Here is a 20,045-nt window from a genome sequence, read left to right as displayed (position 1 = left end):
TGAACTTTAATTTTAGTTTTATCTGCTTGTGAATGAATGTAGAAATAAAGGGAGCTAACTTCCAATTGAATTTGTTTTTTTAAACAAAATACATGCAACTATCATGTGAAACAGACCTGAAGCTACTCAAATTTACTTCCAAAGAAGCTATTCAGCAAAACAAATATCCCAAGATGTGCATGTGTCCATGTTTAAGCAGAATCTCATGTAAAGACATGACCCCATGTGTTCGGGCTGTACAAGCTGATACCAGGATCCAGTCTCAGCCTCCAGCAGGAAACCAACATGCGGAAGCTGTAAGCCTGCCCCTTCCGATGGCCATATAAATCCTGGGCACTGGACCGTAATTCAACACTCCTGGGTCGGATCTGTTTAGAAAGATCTTAGCAGAACCGCTTCCCACAAGTTATCAGAATGATTGTGTCGACACTTTTTCTCAGTTTGTTACTGACTTTCTTATCATGTGAGTGTTTTTTGTTCAAGTCTCTCTTTGTGACTGTCTCAATGTTAGTCTACGGCAGGAATGTAAAAGACTCAGCCATCATTTCACCAACATTAATGCTCATGGTTTGTTTGTTTTCTTTTTTAAAGGTGTCCAGTCGGAGGTTGTTTTGACCCAGCCAGAGGCAGAGACTGGCCGTCCCGCAGGCAGCCTGAAACTGACCTGTAAAACCAGCGGGTTCGATCTTGGCAGCTACACCATGCACTGGGTCCGACAGGTTCCCGGACAGGGCCTGGAGTGGCTGCTGTACTACGATGATTCATCGGACAATAACTATGCACCAGCGGTTAAGGGTCGATTTACTGCGTCCAAAGACACTTCAAACAACATTTTCGCGTTGGACATGGGGAACCTGAAGATCGAAGACACCGCCATCTATTACTGTGCAAGAGACCACAGCGAGAGGAACCAGGGCTGGACCCGTTCAAAAACAGCTCGAGGGAACATTTTGTCAATTCCATCATAAACTGACGGTCAGTACGAGTTTTAAATGCAATTATACCAACTGCAATCTGAAGCAGACCTCAGGCTGCCTCTTACAAAACTATCAAAGAGGAAATGTACCATTTAAACTAGCAAACTGGTGACACAATGGGACAATGTTTTGGGCATCTCATATGTACTGCTCACACTTCCATCAATTAAATGCTCGGACAAAATGTTAGTTTTAATATATCTGACAGCTCAGGAAATCACTGCTAATTGTTATGTCAACTATGGCATTAATTCTAAACATGATCAGTACTAAATGGCTCTTTCAAATGAAAATTGAGACCTCGAGTAAAGTACAGAGAATGAGTGTACTGGTCTACATCATTGTGATACTACAGTGGGTCACAGTGTTGTGCACAGCGACATCCTCATACAAAAACCACTGACAAGTGTTTATCTCAAATTGGTGATTTCTACCATGGCAGGAGCGAGAAATAATGTGAGATGCAATTTAAATGCAATCCAGCAGTGCTAGTTTGTACAAATGTATATATTTTTTTCTACCTTCTTCGTGTTGATTGTCAAGATAAATGCAGACCAAACCTGGAAAAGTATTCCAAGCTTTCAAAATACAATGAATCGTAAAAGCTGGAATAATGCACCAAATAATTTTTAGAGGAGTCTGAATCACTGCTTTCTAGGAAGTGATGAAATTCTCTGCATTTTACAGTTTCCAGTCTGTCATAGTATTTGACACAACGTATCTCACAGTGATATAGCTGGAGTGACACTGCAATTATGACCAATACAAAAACCTATTCAGCCTCCATTGTTTGAAACTAGTCAGTGATTACTTCTACAAACCGTCTCAACTTGCACTGCAGTATTAGTTCTGTGCGGTTTTATGCCAGTATCACTATTTAATTTGTAAAAGTGTTGGGTAATTATTGATACACCAGTTGGTGATTTTGCGAATCAGCTCATGTGTTACTCTGTGAAGTATAAAACATAATTAAAATTTATCAAGAATGTTCAGAATTCACTAGCACAATTACGTGATGAAGATTTATCGTGACTTTATTTTGCCTGTGGTTCTGAAAATTTAAATTGATGGTAGATTTTTGATTTGTTTTATACAGAGCTAGTTATTGTGTGACCCAGTCCAGAGAATGTAACACTGTGACTATCTTGAATACTGGGGCCAAGGGACCATGGTGACTGTGACTTCAGGTAAGACCCTTGAACTTTCTTAGTGACTTTTTAAAAACTTTCTATTCATGTGACTAATTTCTGAATTAAATGAAACTCAGATTCTGTGCTGAGTTTGGTTTGGTTCGGATTGATTTTCGTTCACACTGATAACAGACTTCAGTTAAGGCTCAGCAAATAGTTACAATAGGGATGATGGAGTCAGTTACTCGGTGTATCTCTTTTTTGATTAGATGGGCATTCTGTGTGGCTGGGTTACTTGAAACACCTAATGTCTCTTAATCAGTCAGCTATAAATAATGTTCAATGTCAGTGGCATCCTGACTGTGAGTTTTATTATCAACAACAAACGCTAAAAATTCAAAGATGTTCGAGATATTACCAAACATGATTAAAATATGCTAAGATATCATTATTCACTTCTTGAATATATGTTCTTACTCTGATTATATTTTCGCATTTATTTTGTTAATTTTGTTGATGATAAGCAGGTTAGAAACTGTCATAAAATTTTCTTGCGGTGCTATATTGCATTCTGTTGATGAGATTCTGAGTTTGTTTTACTTGATTCTGTTGAATTGAGTTGATTAGATTTTGGCTTTGTTTTAGTTGATTCGGTTTGTACTGTGTTGATTGGATTCTGAGTTTGTTTTTACTTGGTTTTGTTGAATTGTGTTGATTGGCTTTTGAAATTGTTTTATTTGATTCTGTTGAATTGAATTGTTTGGATTCTGATTATGTTTCATTCAAATCTGTTGTTCTGAGTTGATTGGATTCTGATTTTATTTTCCTTGATTCTGTTGAATTGAGTTGATTGGATTCTTATTCAGTTTGTGAAATTGATCAGCGTTTTCATGCTTTCTTTAATCGGTGTTTTCTTTCTGGTGAGGAGATTGACTCTCTGGATTACTTTTCATTACCAATATTTGTGAAGTTCTTTGGTTTTTCATGAATCATTTCTGCATTTGTTAAACTTATATGACACATTTTTCTCTGCTTGATTGAAAACATTACATCCATTTGTAACGGTCTGAAAAACAACTTAAGGCAGAAACCCGGAAGTGTGAGAAATGAAAAAAACGAGTTTTTAATGCATTGACTTTTAAAAAAACTTAGTTCTAATTGTAAACTAACTGAATTTTGTTTTGAGTAGCCTCATTCAAAATAAAATTTGGGACTAAAATCTGAAACTGCAGAATTGGTCAGATTTTGTAACTGAAACTGACTTAAAATTATAATGTGGTAATATTTGTCCATTCAGTAATTTTGTTTTGACCATGAAGTGATTAATCAATATATGCCTTCAACCGCTCTACTGTGCGCTGCACAAGATTGTCACAATCAAGAAGGGTGTGCAGGTTGGAAAGAAGTTGAACTGTTGCCAGAAACATTACAGCTTTAAGTGTTAAGTTCCCTCACAAACAAGGCTGCTGTTATGACTTGTTATTTCTATTCAATTTAATCATTAGTTTGCTGGATTCTGAGCAGCTTTGTTAGACTTCAATTTGTTTTTTTTTGTGAGGTTGCATCATGTTCTTGGTTCTGTTGAAAATGTTTGCAGAGCTAGTTCTGCTGCAAACACACTGTGTTGTGATCTGGTGATCGTTGATCCGTTGAGGAGGGACTGTGCTTGGGTAACATTAAATATGTTATATTTGGGAAACTGTTTTTGGTTTCTACATTGTTTTTACAATGTTAACATGGTTGGTGACAGTGAACCGCTCCAGGTACCTCATTCAATGCAATCAGCATGCGAGGTGAAATTTCATAAAGCCTATTATTAAGTGAAAGGCAAATCGCAAAGGTTTTAGAAATGAAGGGAAAACAGATACCTTCAGGCGCCATTTTTACTTAAAAGTAATAATTAAGGATTAATCTAATCCATGCTTTACAATCCAAATTCAGAACTCCACTATCTAGTTCAATCACAAGGTCTGTCTTTAAATTGTTTACAATTCATAGAGAAATATAAATAGAATTTCAAAAGTGTAATGTTCTCATAGTTCTTGCTCTTGAGCAAAAATGCCATGACTGTGTTATAATTGATCAATAAACACCTTTCAATTCCGCTGTCCACTACAAACGTATTTTTCTGGCTGGAAAAGATCATTGGCAAAGACCATTTGGAAATTCTGCTCAATTCTATGAAGAACAGGTCAGTTTCACTGCTTTGATCAGTTTCACACGTAACTTGAGTTAATTAATTGTTATGTCGCTGATTAAACTGGATTTACAGGATAAAAATAAAACATTAACTGAATTATTTAATCTGCACAGGTGTTCCCAATCTGTGCATTTTAAATAAATAGTTACATTTTACAACACAATTTCAACTGAGGAGTCATTCTTTCGGAAACAACTGCTATCGTGAATTATGTGACCAAGGCCAAATTTTGAATTAATTAAAATAATCCACTCATGAACTCGCAGGGCAGCATGGTGCCTCAGTGGTTGGCACTGCTGCCTCACAGCACCAGGGTCCCAAATTCGATTCCACCCTCGGGTGACTGCCTGTGTGGAGTTTGCACATTCTCCCTGTGTCTGCGTGGGTTTCCTTTGGGCGCTCTGGTTTCCTACCACAGTCCAAAAGTTGTTCAGGTCAGGTGATTGGCTGTGCTAAATTGCACACAGTGTTCAGGGATGTGTAGGTTAGGGTGCATTAGTCAGGGGTAAATATACATTAGGGGGAATGGGTCTGGCTGGGCTACTTACTGTTCAGAGGGTCAGTGTGGAATTGTTGGGCCAAATGGCCTGTTTCTATACTGTAGGAACCCTACTCTTAAAACCATGCGAGTGCTTGCTGCAAACGCAGAGAATTCATTTTACATCGATGTGTTCAGACCGATGCAGAGTTCACAAATTTGCAGAAGACATGAACTAGAGGACAACAGAGCACACTGTTTATTCAAACACTGAAAATAGAGTAATATTTATTTTAATTAATATACTTGACCGATTTATTGCAATGTAGCGATCGGAAGGAATTGCTCACATTAGTTAAGTGTGACAATCATTTAGATTAGATTTCCTGCTGTATGTATCGGGCCATTTGCCCCAACAAGTCCACACCGACCCTCTGAAGAGTAACCCACCCAGACCCATTCCCCTACTCTATATTTACCCCTAATGCACCTAACACTATGGACGATATAACATGAGCATGCACATCTTTGGATTGTGGGAGAAAACCCACACAGACACAGGGGAGATTGTGTAAACTCCACACAGGCAGTCACCTGAGGCTGGAACCGAGCCTGGGTACCTGGATCTGTGAGGCAGCAGTGCCCACATTTACTGAGACATCCACTAAAGCGGGCAACTCCAGACAGAAGCATGTTTTCAATTCATACCTTTTTAAACATTTTCGTTCATTAAAAGCAGTTAACAAGAAAATGACCTTGCCCTAATTCCTTCAACAGAAATGCTTTCCACACTGGAATGCGGTATTGACTTTATGCAGTGCAAGCAAAATCTCCACAGTTCGAGGAACGTTTTAAGAATATGTAAAAATAATTTAGAGAATAATCCATTTCCTCCTCAATAATTTTGTTAAATACAATGACTTATTAAGTTTATTAACTCAGTGGTTATTTATGTTCATTGTGAACACATTCTCGTTCATATTAATCCTCTGGTTAGTTCCTCTGATGAATGTTCAATTACAGTGAATATATTTGACGTGAGGAGTTGAGCAATGTATCCTCTAGGATTAAGTCTGTTGTGCAGTTTGTTTCCGTGCTATCTCTGACTAACTTGTCAATGGTCCTGACCATTTGTAAATTGTCCAGTTCGGATACCTGAATCTCAGACAGTTCAATTTCATCTCGCGCTTCAAAACCACTTTTGTCTGCCAGAAATACAATATTCGATTAGGTGCCTCAGAATTGAGAGCCCTGACTAAGTTGTTCCAATCAGAATGAACGTTTCAGGAACAAAAGGCAGATAGCAAGAGTTTTGAAATTGGTTGTTGGCATCAAGAGATATTTGATTGAGTGAGGCAGAGGGAAATATGCTGTATATTTTCTTTGTGCCTCAGTTATGCAGGACATGTTCCGTGGCACAATGTAGAATCAGAATTTTTTTGCATCTTATTATTTGAAAACCTATTATCAGCTTTTAATGTCACTGGCAACGGTCATATTACACTTCAAAACATTTTAATCTTTTCCAAACTAAGTAGACAGTCTGGTGCAGCAACATTCACAGGGGAAAGAGGAAGGGAGTTCGAGGTTGGAATCCAGTGACAGTGAATTGATGGCAATGCAATTCCTAGATTTATTCCTCTGTAGTTCCCATAGAGTTTGAACAATTTGGAGCTGCTGTCAAAGCATTCTTCGATAAATGTTGAAATGTTACTTTCATTGTACAAACATTCTGGAACAATCCCTGGTTGTTGGAAGGTGATAATAACTAACATGGTTTATGTATTGTCAAACATGTGGGCTGTGTTCTCCGTGATAGTGTCAAGCTCATTGTGTTCAGGTCTGTTGTGATGTTGTAGTAGAGTCCCTGATTCTGTGCCAGGTGGCCTGTGTTCACTTACAACCTGTTAGAGAGGTATGTAACACAATCTCTTATCAGGTTACTTCAGTGCAAGAAAGCAGATTCACATGTTTGGGTGTTTGTTGGAATTCCACTCACAGAGGCCAATGAAATGTATTCAATCGCTGTCCTGACTTGTGTCTCTTTGATATTAAACAGAATTTTGATGGTTAGCAGCTTTTCCCAGATCAATATTTGTTCACAAGCTTTTGGGCATCGCGAGATGGGGTTAATGGAGTAAGTGCTCAAAGAAATCCCAGCTTTTGACTTGCTGTTATGACAATATCATTTATAACTAATCCAGAATGAATCATTTTCGAAGCATATTTGATGAGATTATGCTTCGGCTGTTTTACTTTATATTAAACCAGTGCTGGAGCTGAATTTGATTGTTCAGTACGCTGGGAGTTCCGCTGAATCCAATACTTGCAGCAGATGGTGATAGGTTTTCAGTTGGTCTTCAATTGCTATCTCAGACCGTCCAGTACCTCTACTAAGAATTATTTTTCCAACAGGAGTCAAGCCAACGTAATCACTGTTTATCTCAACAGGTGTGAGCTCTTGTGCCAAAAACATGAAAACAATTTGGTGAAGAGGGGGGGCGGGGGTCTCTGGATGCGAAAGGTGAACCTTGCCTTCTCTCCACAGGAGCTGCTAGACCTGCTGAGTTTCTTCAGAAATTTCTGTCTTTATTTTGGTTTTCTAGCATTTAAAGTTTGTTGTTCCATTGAAAAATGTTGTGTTCGATGAAACACGTTCTTCAGAGAAAAGATGCATTTGAACAAATTGAGAATGTTCAGAGATATTAAATATCAGAGAATCATTGAATTGGAGCGCCCTGATCTAAAGTGTAGTTTCACAAGAAACTATGATGAAGTAACAACACACTCCAGAGCGCAGTGGCTGCTGTAATTGGGTGGAAGTTATTTTGATCACTCAAATAGAGAATGTCAATGATCCCGTTCCAAATAATCAACAGAAGTTTTTTCTAAAGCATGTGTGAAACAATTAATGTGTTGAAATATTTTAATAAAAGTGTTCACCGCCAGTGCTAGCTTAAAAATGACACAATGATAGGAAGGTCGGAGCAAGAGGAGGGCACTCAGCCCCTCGAGCTGTTCCACCACTTACTTAGATCATGGAGCATCTGTGAGCTAAATCCACAGGTCTCCCTTTGGCTAAAACTCTTCAACACCTTTGATTAACAAGCAAAGACTATCCCAGATTTACTGATTCGACTGCCCGTAACAAAGGGAGACACCATTTCTGAAAGACATTCCTGTGAGTACTGTGACACAATGAGGCTGGAATTAATTGCTCATGAAAGTAAACTTTCAATCTCTGACAATTTCCAATTGAAACATCCCAATCATCATATTTCATTAATTTAACACTATACTTCCCTGGAATAAGGAAATATAATGTGTGATTGCCCTGCTAAAAATGAGGGAAGCTTCATTCCTATTAAATGATTAAGAAATAGCTCTGTTCATTCAGTGAAAACACAGTAAAATCACACAAAAGGAAACCATGTCATCTTGTGGAGACACACAAGTGCCTCAAATAATTTTCAATTCTTCCAGTGGTTGTTTGAATCTCTAGACAGGTGTGGAAGTGTCAGACTTTTTATATCGCCTTGATAAACCAGTTATCATCAGTCTATTTGAATTGCTGAAGTTTGTGTGGTATTAGCACATTCACAGCGCTGTTAGGAAGTGAGTCCCATGTCTGTGATTGAGGAAGAGGAAACGGGCAGGGAAATAGTTGAGAGTCAAGTTGAAGTCTAATTTGGAGGAGAGCTTTCAGGTGAAGTATTTACACGCATGTGCGCCCTTATCCTCAAGGATCACAGTTTTGGAACATGCTGCTGAAGGGACATGTCAGCATGCAAACTGGAAGCTGAAGAAGGCCCCGCGGCCCCTCTAGAAGGCCATTCCATTCATGGGATCATCATTAATCTTGCTGCTCACCAGTCTTCCCAACACACCGATAATATTGAACCTGATTGTTTACTCTCCAGCAAAAGAATGGCGAAACTTTGGAATTCTCCACCACAGAAATTGATTCAGGACAAAGCATTAAATGATTTCAATAAGGAGATAGATTCCTTTAATCCTTAAAAAAAATGCTCCGGATATGTGGCAGAAAGGCAAACAGGGTACAATATTGGTTGAAAGCCATGAAAACATTGAATGGGACATGGTTTGTAAGTTTGCACGTAACACCAACATTGGTGGTATAATTGGCAGTGAAATTTATCCAAACGTACAATGAGATCTTGATCAGCTGGGCCAATGGGCTGAGGAGTGGCAGATGGAGTGTAATTTAAATGAATACGGCGTGTTGCTTTTTGAGAAGACAAATCAGGTCACAACTTACAGAGTTCATGGTAGGGCACTGGATAGTGATGTTGAACACAGGGCCCTGAGGGTCCAGACTCATAGAGTCTTACAGAGTTCATGGTAAGGCACTGGGTAGTGATGTTGAACACTGAGGACCCTGAGGGTTCAGACTCAAAGATTCTTGAAAGCGTTGTCTCAAGTAGCTAGTGTGTTGAAGGTGTTTGTCACATGTACCTTCATTGGTCAGAGCACTGAGTGCAGGAGTTGGGGCTTCATGTTGTAACTGTCCAAAACATTGGAATGAACTGCCAGAGGAAGTGGTAAATGCAGAGATAGGTCCAACATTTAGAAGACATTTGAACAGCTCCAGGAACTGGATAGGTCTGGATGGATATGTGCCAAAGTCAGGCAAGTGGAATTAGTTTAATTTGGGAACTCTGGTCAGCATGGATGAGCTGGACCAAGGGAACTGTTTCTGTGCTGTACGACTTTATGACTCACTGACTTTATGGTGGAGTAGGCTCAAAGTTGGAAGGTGGAGAGCAAGTGAGGGGCTAGATTGGGCATGTGGGAGAGTTTGGGCTGGTAGGCAGTGAGGTGTTGGCTGGCTGCTGGGTAAGCTTGCATGCACTCTGTCTGGCAAGGTGGCATCAAGGTAAATGGCAATGGTCACAGGATAATTTGTTCGAATTGTGCTTGGTAGGTGAGGGGTAGTTTGAGCTGAAATGCAGGAGGTCTGTCTTTGCCAGGCTGGTTTATGGAGAGGTGAGCAGGATGCCAGGCTGGTTAGTGCAGAGGTGGGCAGTGTGCCAGGCTGGTTAGTGTAGAGGTGGGCAGTGTGCCAGGCTGGTTAGTGTAGAGGTGGGCAGAGTGCCAGGGTGGTTAGTGTAGAGGTGGGCAGTGTGCCAGGCTGGTTAGTGCAGAGGTGGGCAGTGTGCCAGGCTGGTTAGTGTAGAGGTGGGCAGTGTGCCAGGCTGGTTAGTGCAGAGGTGGGGAGAGTGCCAGGCTGGTTAGTGTAGAGGTGGGCAGAGTGCCAGGGTGGTTAGTGTAGAGGTGGGCAGTGTGCCAGGCTGGTTAGTGCAGAGGTGGGCAGAGTGCCGGACTGGTTAGTGCAGAGGTGGGGAGAGTGCCAGGCTGGTTAGTGCAGAGGTGGGGAGAGTGCCAGGCTGGTTAGTGTAGAGGTGGGCAGAGTGCCAGGGTGGTTAGTGTAGAGGTGGGCAGTGTGCCAGGCTGGTTAGTGTAGAGGTGGGCAGAGTGCCGGACTGGTTAGTGCAGAGGTGGGCAGTGTGCCGGGCTGCTTAGTGCAGAGGTGGGCAGTGTGCCAGGCTGGTTAGTGTAGAGGTGGGCAGTGTGCCAGGCTGGTTAGTGCAGAGGTGGGCAGAGTGCCAGGCTGGTTAGTGTAGAGGTGGGTAGTGTGCCAGGCTGGCTAGTGTAGAGGTGGGCAGTGTGCCAGGCTGGTTAGTGTAGAGGTGGGCAGTGTGCTGGGCTGGTTAGTGCAGAGGTGGGCAGAGTGCCAGGCTGGTTATTGTAGAGTTGGGCAGGATGCCAGGCTGGTTAGTGCAGAGGTGGGCAGAGTGCCAGGCTGGTTTATGGAGAGGTGAGCAGCATGCCAGGCTGGTTAGTGCAGACATGGGCAGAGTGCCAGGATGTTTCGGGGGTGGAGGGTCACTGTAATGAAGTGACAGGGGGACGTGTTGTCAAAATGCAAAGCTCGGAGTCTGGCAAAATGGTGGGTGGTAAAGCACAGATGCGAAAGGATGCAATGTGCACAGGTTGACTTGGGTAAGGTGAGAGGTCAGTGATCAAGGGCTGAGGTCATGTTTTGGGTAGTGGGCTTTTGTCAGAGGTTGTGAAAATGATGGTGCTAGGTCCAGTCAGGGCCAGATTCACCATGGGCCAGGTGCAGGGCGGCAGGAGTGTAAAGGAGTGAAAGGAATTGAGATCATATGTCCATCTGGAATATAGAACATTACAGTGCAGTACAGGCCCTTCAGCCCTCAATGTTGCGCTGACCTGTGGAACCAATCTGAAGCCTATCTATCCTACACGATTCCATTTTCATCCATATGTTTATCTAATGACCTTTTAAATGCCCTTAAAGTTGGCGAGTGTACTATTGTTGCAGGCAGTGCGTTCCATGGTCCTACTACTCTATGAGTAAAGAAACAACCTCTGACATCTGTCATCTATGTCCTCTCCTGCTAGCCATCACTATTCAAGGAAAAAGACTTTCACTGTCCACCCTCTGTTTATCTTTTATGTCTCAATTAAGTAACCTCTCAACCTTCTTCTCTCAAATAAAAACAGCCTCAAGACCCTCATCCTTTCCTCATTAAACCATCCCACCATACCAAGCAACATCCTGGTAAACCTCCTCTGAACTCTTCCAAAGCTTCCACATTCTCCTTATAATGTGGTGACCAGAACAGTACACAATACTCCCAAGTGCAGCCACACCAGAGTTTTGTACAGCCGCAGCCTAACCTCGTGGTTCTGAAACTCATTCCCTCTATCGATGAAAGCCAACACAAAGTATGCCTTCTTAACAACTCTTATCAAACTGGCTGGCAACGTTTAGGGATCTATGTACATGGACACCGAGATCTCTCTGCTCAGCTACACTACCAATATGGATTGCCTTGGATGTGTTTCGTGTGATAGGGGTTGTGTGTTCCGGGCATGAATGGGTGTATAGCAGGGTAGGGTTTTTCAATGTGAGTGGGAATTTAGGTCTAGACAGAATAAGTGCAGTGGTTAGTCTGAGACATGAGGTTTGGTGGTGAACTGTGTGTCAGTTTGATAGTTATTAAAGTTACAGATTACTTGTTCATTTCTCAAATCATATTTACGTAAATACTCAGCTGTAACACTCCAAAGTCTCTGAACCTTAATAGTCCTCCATTTTTCAGAGGCCTCCAGAATTCAGATAATTGTAAATGAGATGTTTCAACTTCCAGCCAATTGGCAAGAGTTCAGCCGTGACAGCCATCCTCCCCGTCCCAGTGCTCAGCTCCTGCCTGTGCTGCTGCTGCAGTGACCTTCCTCCCAGAGAGAACATTCTGCCTTGCATTGATAAGTGAGGAAGGCTCACTGGACCTGATTTCCAAGTATGGGGATGGCAAACACGGGGGGACACAACTTTAAAGTGAGGGGAGATAGGTATAAGACAGATGTCAGAGGTAGTTTCTTTACTCATTGAGTAATAAGGGTATGGAATGCTTTGCCTGCAACAGTAGTAGATTCGCCAAGTTTAAGTACATTTAAGTCGTCATTGGGCTAACATATGGACGTACATGGGATAGTGTAGGTGGGATGGGCTTCAGATTAGTATGAAAGGGCAGCGCAACATCGAGGGTCGAAGAGCCTGTACTGCGCTGTAATGTTCTATGTTCTATGATTCACTCTGACTTCTCTCCGGGGGTACTGCCAGCTGTTGGGTATTTCCAGCAGCACGGCACCTCGTGGGGCAGCACGCTGGTTCCGTGGTTAGTGCTGCTGCCTCACAGTGCTAGGGACTCAGGTTCCATTCCAGCCTCGGGTGACTGTCTGTGTGGAGTTGGCACTTTCTCCCCATGTCTGTGTGCGTTTCCTCCCACACTCCAAAGATGTGCAAGTTGGGGGAATTGCAAATGTTGTGTTCAGTGATTGGGAGTTTAGGTGCATTAGTCAGGGTTAACTGTAGCATAATAGGGTAGGGGAATGGGTCTGGATGCGTTACTTTTCAGAGGGTGCGTGTGGACTTGTTGGGCCAAATGGCCTGTTTGCACACACTGTAGAATTTCGATGAATCTGCATTTCCTTGGTTTGTATTTTGTGAAACGTCTCTGCTCTTCACAGCAATCCAGTGAAAGTGTCAGTTGGTGAGATCTTCAAACAGTTACTGGGGTGGGATCAGGATGTTCTTCTTCCTAAATTATATGGTAATGGTCAAGGTCGAGGGCATGTTTCTAAAGAGGGAACCAATGATCATGATCAGCAACTGATAGGAAACAAAAATAAACCCCAGTTATGCTGTCGACTTCAGCGGGAGCATACTGGCAAACGTTTACAGCTGAGGATACATTTGAGTAACTGATAAGGTCAAATTAACAGAAACTAACATGCTCAATTGGTCATTCTGTTGTAGAGACACCATCGCTCCCCACACTTTATGGCCTGGTCTCCTCCTGTCAGGAGCACAACACCGGTTCTGTGATCTTTGGTTGTTTGGCGATGGACTATTCCCCTGACGTCACCAAGGTAACCTGGAAGAAAGGTGGGGAGCTAATCACAACTGGATTGAAGACTTACCCATCAGTGAGAAACAAGAAGGGAACCTACACCCTGAGCAGCCAGTTAACCCTGCCCGGGTCAGTGGTAGGTTGCCCCAGCAATATCTCCTGTGAGGTTCAACACAGCGGGACACACAAGAACAAAGAAATGCCATGTCCAGGTATGTGTTGTGGGAACTGTGATAAACAGATCATCTGTGATTAACATGAATAAGGCATTATTTATAACCATTTTCACAGAATCACCTTATACAGCACAGGAAAAAGGCCCTTTGATCCATCCAATTCATGCCTATCAATAACAGCCACCTAACTATTCCAGTCTTATGTGCCAGCACATGATCCATTGCCTTGTGTGACTTGCCCTTGCAAGGATACTTCATACTTATTATGAGGCGTTCAGTCTCTACATGACTTATAGGTGCTGAGCTCCAGGCTAACACCACACTCTGTTTGATTTTGTTTTCCCCTCAGATCCACTTGGAAGCTCCTGGCCTTAACTTCACCCTGTGCCCCTGAGGCATTGATCTCTCCATCAAGGGGAAAAGTTTCATCCAGTTTACCCTGTCTTTGCCTAAAATAATTCTAGACATCATGATAATCATCTCCCTAATTCTCCTCTGCTCCAAGGAAAACCCCTGTCCATCTAAACTAGTTTCATAACTAAAACCCTCCAACCCAGCAAAGACCCTGGCAAATCTCATCAATACTGCCTTCAGTGTAATCACATTCCTTCGATAACATGCACACAACGCTTCAGTATGGCCTAACCAGTGTTCTATTAAGTTCCAGTATCATCTCACCACTCTTCATTGTCAATGTCTAGGCTAATAAAAGCAAATATCCAACCACCTTCTTAACCTCTTTATCCAGACGACACAGTACTATAGGGGATTGGTGGGTACATGCACCAAAGATCCTCAGGCCTTTCCAGAGTTCCACCATTCAAAACGTCATACCTCACAGATTCTTCTGCCGAATTACATCACCTTACATTTATTCAGAATAATTTCCATTTACAACTTTTCTCTTCACATGCAACCAACCCTTTTATATCCTCCTGCGATCTAAAGCCATTGTGCTCATGACTTACCAACATGACAGTTTTCATTTCATCTGTGAATTCACTGGTTAATCCTCCTAAATTTGAGTCTCAATCATTGGTATGTAAGAGAAATAGCACGGAAATCAACACTAATCCCTACAGAACACCAGGAGACATAGATTTCCAGTCACGCAGACAACCGATGACTATTATCCCCTGCTCCCATCACTCAGCAAATTCTATATCCAACCTGTCAAATTAACTCGGATCCCATTGGCTCTGATTATTGCTATCATCTGGACATCGAGTTATCTCTATGAAAACTACTATCAAATTGTTACACATGACTTCCTCTCAATAAAACCGTGCTGAAAATTGTTGATTTATCTTCCAAATGAAGACTAAATTCACTTCTCAATAGTTTCCTTACCACTGAGACTAGCTTGACAGATCTATGTTTTCATTATTTATCCCTTTCTTCGTCCAGCATAACAGTGCAACGTTGGCTAATCTACACTCACTTGGCACAACTGCTGTGGTCAGACAGGAATTCTAAATTATTGTCAGCGACCCAACTATTTCATCCTTTGCATCGCTCAACCGCTCGGTATACTTTTCATCTGCCCTGGAAATATAACCAGTTTTCATTCAGCAAGACAACACAGAACATCACGTCATGTGTCCTAATTTCTGAAAGTACATCATAACACCCCTCCATGATTTCTGTCCCCACATTGTCCCTCTTCCTAGTGAACACTGACACAACACATTCGTTTTGACCACAACCAAATCCTCCGGCTCCACTCCAATAATAACACTTAATGGGCATTACTGTTTCCCGAATAATTCTTTTATTATGAATGAGTCTGTAACTTTAAAAAATATTTTCCTTTATTTTGATTGCTATTATTTTCTCATGGTCCCTTTTGCTCTTCTAATTCCTTTGTCTTTCAAACTCCCCCTTGCACGTTCTGTACTCCATATTAGTTTCTATTGTTTTGAGATTTCAGTATAGACCGGAAGCCTCCCTTGTTTCTCTTTATCTCCCCCTCCATGCCCTTTGGTGTCCAGAGCCCGCTGCATTCTTGGTACCACGCAGTGGCTTCCTGGGAAATGTCCTCCCTGTGATTTTCCTATCTCTTTCTTAAATGTGTCACACTGCTCTGACTCAGATTTACCAATAAGTGTCAGCTTCCAGTCCACTCTGGTCAAGTCATTACCTGATCTTACTAAAACTGTCCTTCCCCTTTTCAGAACTTTGGGCCAATTTCTATTCCTTTGCAGTACAATCTGAAATCCAACTGATTTACCATCACTGTCCGCAAAGTGCTCCACCATTGATGTTTTACCCACTGGGTCCACTTCATTCTCTAAAGTTAAGTTCAGGTTCACCCCTCTCTTGCAAGGTCTGGATTAAAATTCTCTGTATTAAACACATACTTTGTTCAAATATTCTCCTGGGGGAATTTTCAGAATTGTGCTCCCTGTAAATGTTTGACAAAATGAATATCCAAGCCTATGCTGAGGAAGTTAAAAACCTCTTTTCTCATTCCCCTATTTAATTTACATGTCTCTGAAATTTGCCCATGTATTTGCACTTGGTCTTTTGGACCAATAGTAAGGTCTATCGTGCTCTCCCAGTAGTTATGTTTGCTGTGTTTTGGTTTTGAAGTACTGTCCATTTGCCTTTGTTCAAGGAGGTATCCATGATTTCATTTCTCTTTACAGCCTAAAATACTCTTGTCAGAATTGCGACAGAAGCAACATTCTGTACCGCACACCTCTGCCCCCATCATTTTCTATCTTTCCCTGTCTCGCCTGAAGGCACTAAATCCTGGAATATTGAATAGCCACTCCTGCCCGGCTCTCAATATGTCTCCGTAATAGCAACGGCATCATATCTTCATTTATGCCAGTAATTCGGCTGCCTTGTTCATCAGACTCTGTCATTAAAACGAATACCATCCAACGTTGCTATCTCCCTTCTGATATTACCGGCCTATAGTTTCTCTGCCTCCTTGACTCCCTTGCTGTGTCCTCTAAGTTTAGCCTTTCACATTGTCCTGCTGATCTTTTTGTGTGGATCCCAGCTTCTCCAGCACTCTGCACAATTATGATTCCTGTGTCCATTAACCACAAGAAACCTTGATATATGAGAACTGATTGTATTTGTTATGAAATTCATCGGATAATGTATGCGACGTGTTTCCTAAAGGTCCAGACATTCTCTCACCAACCCTTCTCCTAACTGTGAGCTCCAGTGAAGAAATCGCAAGCAGCAAGTTTGCAACCGTCGTCTGTTCAATCATCGAGTTCCGTCCGAAGTCAATCTCCGTGAGTTGGTTGAAAAATGGCCGACCCTTGGATTCTGGCTTCTTCACGTCTCCCGTGTGTGAGGCGAACGGGAACTTCTCGGTGACGAGTCGGCTGATGGTCCCTTATGGTGTATGGTACAACAGTGCGGTCTATAACTGCCAGGTCACTCATGGAGAGAACACTCAAAGTAAAAACATCACCGCACTTCAGGGTAAGAGACACACACTGAGAGAGCTACAAATCTCTCTGAACTCTGATGTGAATCAAACACACTAATTTATCAGGCGTAGTAAACAGCACAGTACAGCTTATCGTTTCCCAACATGCCACGTGTCTCATTTCAGTTTGAGTGTTACATTAGCATTGCTCATAATTCAACCTTTTGGCAAGTCAGAAAAGCATGTTTCGTCTCTGTTGAAGATAGATATATAGACAGTGAGCTTTGTTAAATAGTTTGTTGCCTGATCATGCTGGGAGAGGCATTCAGAGTGCTGAATACTTGCCTGGTAGCTGCTTCAAGGATAGGTTTGGGGTGGAGGGGGATATTGGAGAGATATCTGATTGAAACATAGAAAATACTGAGAGACTGAGGTCGAGTGAATGTGGAATAGATGCTTTGACTGGTAGGCGAGACTAGGACCCAAAGGCACAGTCTCAGGGTCAAAGGGGCACCGTTTAGAACTGAGATGGGGAGGGTTTCTTCAGCCAGAGGGTGATGAGTCTGTGGAACATGTTGCTGCAGAGGGCTGTGGGGGCCAGGCCATTGTGTGTACTCAAGCCAGAGATAGATCGGCTCTTGTTTAGTACGGGGAGAAGGCAGGAGAATGGCTTTAGCCCGAAACGTCGATTTTCCTGCTCGTCGGATGCTTCCTGACCTGCTGTGCTTTTCCAGCATCATTCTGATTTAAACTCTGGATTGGCCGAACAGCCTTATTCTGAACCTCTATCAAATTGACGTGGTTAACATATGCAGTGACCATTACTTGAAAATAAATCAAAATGCGTTCAATGCTTCATTCCCTGCTCAGGAATGACCTGTTTATTGGACATTATACGACATCGATTTTTATCTGGTACTGAGCTCTTTAACTTCATTTATGGGATCAGACCACAGACCAAGTGGGTATCACATTTGATGAACTGGGATAAATGTGATCTCACTGAGCTTCTTTAAGATGCTCTCTGTAATTAGTGGATGAGGCAGGAGAATAAATTCTGGTGGGAATGCTACAATAGGGATGAATGAACGAGGAACTTGAGACAGGCTGATTTAGCCTGTTTGGGGTGATGATGTTTACACAGTGAGTAGTGGATGTCTATAAAATTAGTGACATTTCCATCGCGTTTGTAGATTAATTTAAGACGCTTTTGTTTGTTTTTTTGCTCCCCTGCTCTATGAAGAAATTAAAAAATGCAGCTTGGTAAATAAAGTAAAAGTACAGACGAGTTATGAACTAACTGAATGGAGGCAAAGACTTTAGGAGATGGGTGTCCTTCTCGATATCCAGTGATGTACTCAATGTCTTGTTTTCAGATCTACTCCAAACACAGCCCACGAGGAACAATGACATAAATTAGAGAATGACATCACACCAATAACGCAAAGTATTTTTGATCACGTTAAATATAATGAACAGAATTTCCATGGCTGTACACCGCTCCTGTAACACTTTAGAACTCTGCAAAGAGAATAATTTTTATTTATTATAATTTGTCCAAAATTTGGGATGTGATTTGGCAGTCAGTGTGACCAGCAGCACTTGCACCTAAAGGTTATGAACATGGAAATGAACTCATTATATTCAGATTACTCTTCTCACAAGTATCAATAGATGGTCTTAAGTGAGAGACAAACTCCGAAAGAAAGATAATTCCATGGGTTACATGATGGTATCTTCGATGATTTTACTTTTTTCACAGGTTTCACTTGTTACAAAGCCAGTGTTCTTTAGGAATAATTACACAGGGTGTGTTATAGGTAATCACAAATGTTTCACAGATCAAAATACATCAACAATAGTAAGCATCGTTTCAGCAATAGTTGGATTTGCCATTTTGAAGGTGGTGTCTTCACCCTGTGAAGGAGTAATCTGAAGATTGGCTGTTTGTATCAGAAAGGGGCATTTTTCATTGACTTTGATTTTTGTTTCATAGAAGATACCGAGTGCCACCCTAACACCGTTAAAATCCTCCCACCGCCAGTAGAACAAGTCTTACTGGAGGCGACGGTGACATTAACCTGCGTTGTGTCCAATCTTCCTTCTGGAGTCAATGTGACCTGGAGACAAGAAAAGAAGCCTCTGAAATCAGAGATTGCTGAGCAGCCTGGACAGAATCCCGACAGCGTGATCAGCAAATTAGACATTTCTACTGAAGCCTGGCTGAGTGGCGTTACTTTTGAATGTGTGGTGTACCATCAGAATCTACCGACTCCGCTGAGAGACTCCATCCACAAGGAGAAAGGTGAGCAGTGAGATTAAAACACAAAGCATCCCATGTGTAATCCAGATCCAGTTACATCAATGACAGGCTTTGATTGGAAATGAACCAACACCGTTGGGGGCATTAACGATGCATCTGAAGGCAGGATAGCTAATTAGCTGATTAAGAAAAAGATGGACCAAAGGATATTGTATTCTGATTAAGTCAGATAAAGTGGGAAGAAGCCTGGGTTGTGACGTCACCATCAGCAATGACAAATGGACAGAATGTCCTCGTTGTGGGCTGGAAACATGGAGGCAACATTCACATTAAACTTTCTATTTTTTACTGAACAGTATGTGTACCATTCTGCTCCTTTAGAAAACGAAAGTGAATAAATCCCAAATTTAAAATGGCGTATTTTAATATTTAGTGAAATTGTGATATTGGTTCAGGATTTTTTTGGTTGATTTATATTTGTCTCAAATATTCTGCAGTGATTAATCCGCTGGAGCCATCAGTGTCGGTCCTCCTGCCACCAACAGAAGAAATCTCCGCTCAGAGGTTTCTCTCCCTCACCTGTTTAGTGAGAGGTTTCTCCCCCCGAGAGATCTTCGTCAAGTGGACAAACAATGACAAGCCGGTGAATCCCAGTAACTACAAGAACACCGAGGTGATAGCGGAGAGTGACAACACCTCCTTCTTCATCTACAGCCTGTTATCCATTACAGCGGAGGAGTGGGCCAGCGGTGCTTCTTACTCCTGTGTGGTGGGACATGAAGCGATTCCATTGAAGATCATCAACAGAACAGTCGATAAATCCAGCGGTAAACCGAGTTTTGTAAACATTTCACTTGCACTGATGGACACAGTTAATTCATGTCAATAAAAATCTCAAAGTTGCATTTAATAATTCAACAGAAGTAATGAAGTGTTTTTTTTCCTCCAGCTGTGAGTTAAATACT

General features: G+C 41.9%; 1 long non-coding RNA gene and 1 gene segment (V, D, J or C); one reads left to right on the top strand and one right to left on the bottom strand.

Moving 5' to 3' along the window:
* Positions 1-20,045, bottom strand: part of LOC148135658 (uncharacterized) — an 830,866-nt gene that overhangs the window by 238,846 nt on the left and 571,975 nt on the right. The window lies entirely within an intron of this gene.
* On the top strand, positions 312-20,003 carry LOC122545109 (Ig heavy chain C region-like). The segment is given in 7 exon segments: positions 312-463; positions 592-910; positions 2,124-2,164; positions 13,154-13,459; positions 16,559-16,870; positions 18,814-19,122; positions 19,578-20,003. Coding segments are annotated over 7 exon segments (1,728 nt in total).

Source organism: Chiloscyllium plagiosum, unplaced genomic scaffold, assembly GCF_037043375.1.
Source record: "Chiloscyllium plagiosum isolate Xiang-an unplaced genomic scaffold, Cpla_swu_hap1 HiC_scaffold_49, whole genome shotgun sequence".
Classification (NCBI taxonomy): Eukaryota; Metazoa; Chordata; class Chondrichthyes; order Orectolobiformes; family Hemiscylliidae; genus Chiloscyllium; species Chiloscyllium plagiosum.
Note: the sequence above shows the minus strand (reverse complement) of the source record. Positions and strands in the feature narration are given on the sequence as shown.